At 50.1% G+C, this 9,353-nt stretch overlaps 1 protein-coding gene across 2 annotated transcripts; it reads right to left on the reverse strand.

The window, feature by feature from the left end:
* Window positions 1-3,551: 3,551 nt before the first annotated feature.
* PRODH2 (proline dehydrogenase 2) lies at window positions 3,552-7,280 on the reverse strand. Of its 2 annotated transcripts, none has more exons than XM_027855549.1 (10): window positions 7,048-7,280; window positions 6,730-6,923; window positions 6,440-6,575; window positions 6,261-6,347; window positions 6,095-6,175; window positions 5,787-5,954; window positions 5,544-5,710; window positions 5,324-5,434; window positions 4,034-4,119; window positions 3,552-3,792 (listed from the first exon to the last, which is right to left on the reverse strand). In XM_027855549.1, the coding sequence occupies exons 1-10, from the start codon at window positions 7,231-7,233 to the stop codon at window positions 3,584-3,586; spliced, it is 1,425 nt and encodes a 474-aa protein (XP_027711350.1). In that variant the 5' UTR covers window positions 7,234-7,280; the 3' UTR covers window positions 3,552-3,583. The 2 variants fall into 2 exon arrangements, with proteins under 2 accessions (XP_027711350.1, XP_027711352.1); XM_027855551.1 differs by having other exon boundaries at window positions 3,552-3,797.
* Window positions 7,281-9,353: the final 2,073 nt, after the last annotated feature.

A 9,353-nucleotide genomic window follows, 5' to 3' on the forward strand; every position in this document is an offset into this window, starting at 1 on the left:
CTTAGAGACTTCCTTCCCCCCTCAGAGACTAGAAGCACCCCCCTCATCCCCCCTCTTAGAGACTTCCTTCACCCTTCAGAGATTGGAGGGACTCCCCTAACCCCCCCCTTTTAGGTCTCTGGAAAGACCCCCCTCTCCCTCTTTAGAAACTGAGAGACCTCCCTCACTCCCTCAAAGACTGAAGAGGACCCCTCCTCACTCCTTTTAGAGACTGAAAGACCTCCCTTGCCCCCTAGAGACAGGGACCCCCCTCACCCTTCCAAAGGCTGAAGCACCTCCCTTAACCTCCTAGAAACTGAAGGACCCTCTCACCTCCCCAGAGACTAAGGGACCTCCCCCTCACCTCTCAGAGCCTGAGAGGTTCCCTCGCCCCTCATAGAGACTGAGGGACACACCTCCATACTCCCAAAGGCTGAGGGACCTCCTTCACCCTCTTAAAGACTGAGGGATTCCCCCTCTTCCCCCAGAGACTGAAGGATCCCCCTCAAGACTGAGGGACCTCCCCCACCACACCAAAGACTTAAGGATTCCCCTCATCCCATGATGCTGAGGGACCCCTCTTACCCCTCCCTAGAGGCTAAGGGATCCATCCCCTCACCTTCCTAATAGGCTGAGGTACCCACCTCATTTCCCCTAGAGACTAAAGGATCCCCACCCCAGAGACTAAGGGCTCTCTCATCATCCCCCTAGAGACTGAAAGAAACCCCACTCCCCCCAGAGACTAAGGGCTCTCCTTCGAACTAAAGTACTTCTTTTACCTCCCCAGAGACTAAGGGACTTCCCTAGAACACAGAATGATGTTCTCCCACAGATTCTATCGACTGAGGGACTTTCCCAGAGACTGAGGGACCCCCCTCCATCTGAAAAAATGAGGGACCCTCCCTTACCCTAGAAACTGAAGGACACCCCATAAGCTCCCCTCATCCCACCTCCCAGAATGAGAGGCTTAATGGCCTCCCCTTATCCCCACTAGAAACTGAAGGTCCCCTTCCTTCCCCTTCCCCCAAAGACTGAGGGGCTCTTTTCACTGCCGCCTTCGGACTAAGGGACACCTCTCGCCTCAACCTAGAGACCAAGAGATGACTCCCTCCCCCACACCACAGCCGAGGGACTCCCGTCACTCCGGAGACTAAGGGACATTCCTCACACACCCACACATAGGCTGAGGGAGTCCTCCACAGACTTCCTGGACTTGTGAGTTCTTCCTTACCCCACCTCCTGACCTCCACAGAATGAGGGACCCTCTCCCCTTACCTCAGAGACTGAAATACCACCTACCTCCTGCCTCACAGACTGAGGGACCCCTCCTCACCCCACAGACCAAAAGACTCCCCTCACTCCACCCTAGGAATTGAGGGGCAGTCCTGGCAGACTAAAGAACCCCTTCTCACTCCACCTCACAGACTGAAGAATTCTCTTCATCTTACCCCACAGCCTCAGACTTCCTTTCACCCCAACCCTCCTCACCCCACCCCAAAGACTGAAAACCCCCATAGATCAAGGGACCTTGCTCAACCCTAAAGACTGATCTTCACGGACCAAGGGACTCCCCTCATGTCACTTTACATACTGTGGGACCCCCTCACCTCATCCCTGAGACAGGTACCCTTCCTCACACATCCCACAGACTGAAGAACGCCCCAAACTCCATAGACAGGGCATCTCCTCACCAAACCCCACAGGGTTGGGAACCGTCCTTCATCCCACACTAGAGACCAAGAAACCCTCTTCAAATCTGCAGAAAACAAGGACTCTTCATAGATAGGGACCCCTCCCACCTCATCCCAAGCAGAGACCCCTTCTCAGACCTCACAGACTGAGAGACCTTCCTCAAACCCCACAAGCTGAGGGATACTTCAAACCCTCTCCAGAGACCAAGGGACTCCCTTAACAGACACTACAGACTTAGGAACCCCTCCTTACCCACCCTAGAAACTAAGGGATCCTCTTCACACCACCACCACCCCCAGAGACCTTTGCACCTCCCCAGACCTCACACTAAGGAACCCATCTCCCTCAAAATTTTACAGACCAAGAGACCCTTGACACAGACCTCACAAACCCTACTAGAGGCTAAAGGATCTCTCAGATCATCTAGACTATGGACCCCCAATTCCCTAGAGACTCCACAATCTGAGGGATTCTCCTCACCCCCCCCAAGACTCCATAGACCAAGGAACCCTTTCTACCCTCCCAGAGGCCCCAGAAACTGAGGTACTCCCTTCATAGACCTTGTAAACCAAAAGACACCCCCTACAAAACTCCGTAGACTGGAGCTCCCCTCCCTTTAGTGATCCCCCCTTAGCTTCCTCAGAAACTCCATAGCTCAAGGGATTCTACCTCCTCAGCCTCCTCCCTCACCTCAAACACTCCACAGGGTGCCTTTTTTGTTTCCCACTGAGACCTCATGGATGGAGGGATCCCCCTTATCTTCTTCTTCAGCCCCACAGTCTGAAGGACCCTCCTAAATCTACCCCAGAGAGGGGCCTTCCCTCCAGTTAGAGAGCCCACAGACCAAGGGATACCAGCCACCTCAGCTTCCCCCACAGAGGGGTACCCCTCCCCCATCAGGGACTACAGTAGAGGTACCCATTCCTCAGCTTCTTCTGCCCAGAGACTCCTTGGGATTCCCTTTAGCTTCTCCCCAATCAAAGATTTCGGAGACTGAAAGGTCTGCTCCAGTCAAAGACCCAACAGAGGGACCCCGTGGAGTGATCCCTTAGCCTTTCCCCAAACTTCACAAAGGGCCCTCCCCTTGGCCTCCCTCCAGTCAGACAGTTCTTAAGGATAGCAGAGACCAAGACACCTTGCAGTTAGTTCCCTCTCCTAGTCAATTCTGACAGAGGTCAGAGATCAGAAACCCCCTAGAGAGGGGCTCAGAGATGGAAATATTCCCCTCATTCCCTGTCCCCAGTTCAGAGAACCCATGGGCTCTGAGACCAAGATATCCTCTTATTCATTGTTCCCCAGTTAAAGACCCCTCAAAGGGACTCAGAGATGTAGCCACTCTTCCCTTCAGGCTCTCCTCAGCTAGAGACCCCAAAGTAGAACTCTAGATGCCTTTTTCTTAGAACGCCCAATCCCCAGACACCCCATAGAGGAATTCAAAGGCCAAAAGAGTCTCACCTCTGCCTGCTCTGTAGTCAAAGGCCTCAAAGAGGAGCTTAAAGTCCAAAACAACCTTCCCTCAGCCTGGAACCCCTGCCCTCCCTAGATACCTAACAGGTCTCAGAAACCAAGGCACCTTCTCAGCCTCTACTCCCATTTCAGAGACCCTGCTAAGTGGCTTAGAGAGTGGGTCCCTATGTTCTCAGAAGGGACTTCGCCCTTCAGCCCTTACTCTGTTAGAGACCTAGGTACCTTCACCTCCAGTTCAGGGATCCTGCAAAGTGGCTCAGACTGATACCCTTATGGATGATCTCATCCAATCCCCTCGTGTTGTGGATGAAGGAACTGAGGCCCAGAAACATGATGTTGCTTGCCCAGTGGTCAAAGAGACTACTAACAGGAAACTGCATTTCCTGGCCCCAGCTCCAGACAGCAACAGGTAGTTAGATGTGATTTTCTCTTAGAGACTTTAATGTCAGATGGGGTGAAGAGAGGGAAGGCCAGAAATGAGGTGATGTCTTAAGGACGGCGAGACAAACGCCGAAGAAGTTCCTGGCTCAGCAGCCCCTGCTCTCTCCTGGCCCCTTGAAGCACACTTCGGTTCTCCTGGGCCCGACGAAGCAGATAGGGAATCACCTCGTCCAGAGAGCCATAGGGGATAGACTTGTAGATGGCATAACCAGCCTGCCCTGGGTGAGAGGAAATATCAGGGCAGGGGCAGGACTTTCTCCTGCGTTATTATTCCTCCTGCCCAGGCCCAGACCTTGACTCAATATTGTGGGCTAGAGGTAGGCTTGGGGGTTAGGAAGGATTCAAGTTATGGACAAAGAAGGGAAGAGGGACAAGGCTGTCCCATCCTAACCATGAAAATTTTGCCCATGATAGAGGGATTGAAAACAGGTTGTTCTGTGATGGAAACACATACCCAGGGCAAGGGAGACATGGTCACACATGCCCAGCAACTGTCCAAAGCAAACAGCACCATCCGGAGGAATGCCCAACTCTGACATCCTGTGGCATTTGAGATCAAGGTTAATGCCCTGCAATAGACACTTGAGTGCCTACTATGTGTGGAGCTCTGTGCTCAGCATTGGATTAGTGGGTTAGGTTAGACCTCACTTTTGCCGTCCCTGGACTTCCCAGTCTAGTAGAGACTTCCCAGAGAGCTATAATGCATGATATTATGTGGTTGCCTCAGAGAGGGGACTAGGAACCCTCAGCCTGCCATGGAAAGCCCTCCACAATCTGGTTCCCACCAACCCCACGAGTCTTATTTCCTATTACTCCTATTCTCTAGTCTACTTAAGTGCATCTACATGCTCCTTGCCCAGAGATGATGTCATGTCTTCTCCTCCATGCCTTTGCATGAGTGGGCTGATCCCCCATGCCTAGAATGCATTCCCTTCCTAGACTGCCTCGTTGGTACCAAGCCTTTCTTGTTCCTCTCCCTTCTTGGTTCTCTCTTCCCTCTTGAAATTGTATTGCTTTATATTTACTTATCTGTGAACACGTTTTATCTCCCCTGAGTAGAGCATATGCTTCTTGAAGGCAGACACTGTTCATTCTTATCTTTGAATCTCCAATGCCTAGCACAGAGCCTCGCACTAAATAGGTACTAATAATTTTCGTTGAACTGAATAAGACTTCTAGTTACAAAAAGTACAATGTAAAGTTAATAATAAACAAGAGAACCAAATTTACATAGCACTTTATCTCATTTGCTCCTTACAACAACCTTTTGAGGTAGGTACAGCAGATATTACCCCATTTTACAGATGAGGAAACTGAGGATCAGAGAGGTTCAGCGACCTTATCATGATTTCATAAGTCCAGTAGTGTCTAAGATAGAATCTGAAACTAGCTCAGTCCTGACTCTGTCAGTCCAGCACCCCTTCCACTACACCAAATATCTTGGTGTATCTGCCCATTTCCTTGTCCTCAAACCCTAAATCTCTCTCTTGGTATGATGGAAAGAGCCTTGGCCCTGAGAGGAAACCAGGATTCTGCCTAATCTTTAGGATGTGTTATGGCCTCATAGGAATCTGAATGTCTTTGAAATAAGGGGATTGAAATGGTTACCTCTAAAGTACCTCCTCAGCTCTGATGGTTTCTGAATCTCTTAAGTTTCTCATCTTTGGTCCTACTCTTTTTGTCCTTCCCTGCCTCCTTAGGGACACTCCCCCGGCTCCCCACTCTCTTCTGGCCCCCACCTTACCGCTTAACGGCCTGGTGCACTGACTCTTCATTGTGGGAAGCTACCATAAGCTGACACCGTGAGCCCCGGCGGCAAACATGTCCCAGCATCAGCTCCAGGCAACGGCTGTAACTGGGAAAAGGGGTGAATGGGAAGAAAGGCATCAGAGTCCATGGCCCATGGTAAACCTAGTCTAGGCCTCTACCCTCATTCCCTCTGTGGGAGTTCCCCTTTTGCCTACCTTCGGCTTGTGGCCTCATAGTTGGGCTGGGTAGGATCTGCTGTCTTGCTATGCTGAGCAAATGCCCTCTCTGAATCCAGATACGCACCACGAACCAGCTTTACCCCAAAACCCAGACCTTTCTGCTCTGCTGCCTCTGCTGCCTGATTCAGTCGCTCATATGTATCCTGAGGTGGTGGAGAAGGCAGGGGATGTAAGAGGCTCAGGTGCTTTTGAGCTCCCTTTCCCCAGGCTTCCTGTTACCTTGAGATAGGCCTGGTAGGTGTTCCACACCCAGGGAGCCCCATCCTCATCAGCTTCCTCCCGGCAGTTCCAGCGGACAGCCAGGGAAGACACAAACAGGGTCAGTGCTGGGTTCAGAGAGGTGTACTCGGCATCCACTAGCAGCCGCACACCCTGGCTCCGAGCATACTGTGGAGGAGGACAGAAGAGATGAGGTCACTTGCCTCTGACTGTGGAAAGGAATAAGAGAGATGAGGGCTTCGTGTAAAATGAGGGCAAGGGTAAGAGTTCAGACCTTTGGAAGAATTGGGGCTGAGTTTTGGGTTTACCTGAGCAATGCGATGGAAACGGCTCAGCGAGGCTTTGAGATGCTGATTCTGCTCAGGGCTGAGACTGGAAATCCATAGGTCCTGAGGGAGAGCAGAGCTCAGGCTCAGGTGCTTCAGGGACACGTTCATGAAAACTTTGGGGTAATAGGTGGTTGGAGATGCTCACCTTACCACTTTCCATGGTGGAAGCAAACCTTTCAGGACTTAGCTCTTTGGAAGTCCCAGGCTCCCTGAGTCGGAGCGTCAGTTCTTTCTGAAAAGAGCAAAAGGGATAAGGGGTGCACAGTTCAAGAATTCAGCTTTAGGCCTAACCCCCCAAATTCTTCTCCATCTTAGGTCTCTTACACAGAGTAGGGCACTGGTCAGTGCTGTCACTTTGAGCTGCATGACGGCTGGCTGGGGTGGTAGGGATCCTGGGGGCCCACAGGACAGGTCCACACAACGCAGCATAGCATTCAGGTTTCCCTCATACCAGGCTTCCCTGCAGACCAGAAAGAAAACCTGATTTGTCAGGGTCCTGCTGGTCCTTTTCTTTCAGGCTCCTCAGCCCCAATGCTCCTTTTTTATCCCCACCACCTTCCTTTCACTGCCCAGCCCCATCTTACATTTCACCCTCCCCTGAACCATGTTCTCACCCTCCCCGATCTGTCCCTGGCTCTTCCTCAGTGGGCACAGCCAGCAGTGGCCGCAGCCCAAGTCCTTGAAGCCTCTGGACAGAGCCTTGCACCTCAGCCGTTGTCTCCCCAGCCACAAACTGCCCATACACTGAAGCCCGAAGTAGTGCCCCAGATAGCCGGGAGCCCAGGAGCCTCCGGGACCAAGACAGAAGCTAGGTGATAGGAAGAAGGAAAAACAGAATTACAATTGGAAATACTGTAGAATTATCTTAGCATTGGAATTGGGAATACAGTAGAGAATTCTTCCCTTGGAGGTCAGGACCAGAGGACACTCACCGTTAGACCATAATTGACCAGTGGGGGCCATGCACAGAGCCGAAGCACTAACAAGGCCCGTATTAGTTCCCCTGTCCTTTTGAGACGGAAAGCTTCTCCATCAAACCGCAAAATTGGCCTCTGGGCTCCTGAGCCCTGCAAAGGGGAGGTAACCCGAGATAGTAGTACTTGGCTGGTTTGAAGCATTCTGCCTGTCTCCTAGGCTCCAGTCTCAAAGTAAGGGAGCCCCAGGGCAATCAATGGAACCAAAAACCCAGTTTGCCCACCTCTTAGTTGGCAGATGACCAATTAACTGGGGGGAACACAGTTAGGGTCAGTGGCTCCTTGGTGGGTGGATAAGCAGATGGGTAACTCATTAACCAGAGTTGGGGCAGAGTTCAAGTTTGGGATAGGGGGCAGGGGAGGAAATCTAGAATTCTTAGGGGCTCTGAAAAACATATTCCCAGATTTCTGTACTGGATCGAGTTATTTATTATATGATCATAGGACTAGACAGCAGTCCAGGAGCTACCCATGTGCCCCTTCTCTTCCCCAATCTAACTCTTTGGGAAAGAGAGTAGCCTGAGCTTCGAAGAACCACCCTTGATTCTGGAACCATTCATAACAGTCTATTCCCAGCCTTAGTTGCCTTGTTAAATTAGGTCAATAAGAATGGTGGGAGAATGAGAAGCCTGGACCCCAAATACCACGGTTGGAGAAAAGGAGGGGGAAGGAACTTCTTACTCTGACTGGCTGAGAGCCAAAGACTACCACTGTAGGGTCTCTGGCCCTGACTGGGTTCATTGGGGGAGTATTGTGCAATCTCAGGACCAAGATGGAATGGGGGCGGGAGTTATTATGACTTCCCTGGGCTCAAATAAACATAATTGCTAGGCTCTAGATTCATATTAGGGTAGCTAGGTGATGTAGTAGATAGAGCACCAGGCCTGCAGTCCGGAGGACTCATCTGCCTGAGTTCATATCTGGCCTCAAATGCTTCCTAGTTGTGTGACCCTGGGCAAATCACTTAACCCTGTTTGCCTCAGTTTCCTCATCTGTAAAATGAATGAACTGCAGAAGAAAATGCCAAACCACTGCAGTATCTTTGCCAAGAAAACCCTAATGGGGTCACAGAGAGTCAGACGTGACTGAAATGACTGAATGACAACAACAAAGGTTGATGTTGGGTTCGTAGGGCTATGATATTGGAGTTCTTGGGCCAAGGTGTCTTAAAAGCTATTTATGCAGGGTCCAGTGGGACTTTATAGTGCTGTTATTGTGAGGCCTTTGGGCTCCTAATTGCCATCCGTTGTGTGGTCGTGAGACCCTATGTTGGTGTCGTGGAATCTCTAGATTCAGGAATTCAGTTCAATTCAGCATTTATCAAGAACCTCTCATGAGAAAATCACTATATTAGGCACTGAGTATACTAAGAAAGAGGATGTTCCCTGTCCTTCCAAAACTTCAAAAAAGATGGAGTGCTAAGTTTGGAGAGCTGGCTTAAACATGGAATTCGTGAAGAGGAGAAACTAGAAGGGTTTAATGTAGTATGTGCTCCTGACAGCTAGCTATGCCTTCTTGTAGAAGTTTTGACTGGGAAGCCATTGGAAGGTAGAAAAATGTATGGCAGTGTATACATTTCCCTAAATTCCTAAGTCTCTTCTTCCTTTCCACTTGAAGAATCTTTCTACCACCAGATTTAGAAAGCAGAAGCAAAGAGCTATGCTCCACCAAGTAACCCTTAACCAGCATTTGGTTTCCTTGTATGATAAAGTGTGTGTGGCCACATTGTAGATTGCCTGTGCATTCAGAAACAGTGGTCAGAATGAACATGGCAGGGACAAGAGCCAAATCAAGATTTCTATAATTTTATTTCGGAGGGGAAGGAGGAGAGGGTAAGAGGAGGAAGGTTCTTATGTCTTCCAAATGGGGCCACTCAAACATCTGAAAAGGCTTTTCTGCCCCATGCCCATGCAAACTGAAAATGTGAAAGTCTGAAACGGTTATTTCAACCAGTGGACTGGGGGACTTACCTGATCAAGGACCTCCTCGATCAACTCCCTGCTATATTCAATATTTCAGAACAATGTCCCATTTTCTTTTTCCATATCTCTAGACAAAAATTGAATCAGGGTCAGCCCTGTATGGACCATATGTCTATTCAGAGTAGTCTAAGAGCTTGTAAGTCAGTGTCCTGTGATAAGGCACAAAGATACTATAGCCTTGGCAAAGCCTCTACATGCACACTAGATAATGTGCTGATGAAAACACTCAACTGTGGGACTGCATGTATTGCCATCTGGTTACTTAATCAATGAAGTGAAAAC

This window comes from Vombatus ursinus, unplaced genomic scaffold (genome assembly GCF_900497805.2).
Source record: "Vombatus ursinus unplaced genomic scaffold, bare-nosed wombat genome assembly UNPS02010822.1, whole genome shotgun sequence".
In the NCBI taxonomy this organism is placed as follows: Eukaryota; Metazoa; Chordata; class Mammalia; order Diprotodontia; family Vombatidae; genus Vombatus; species Vombatus ursinus.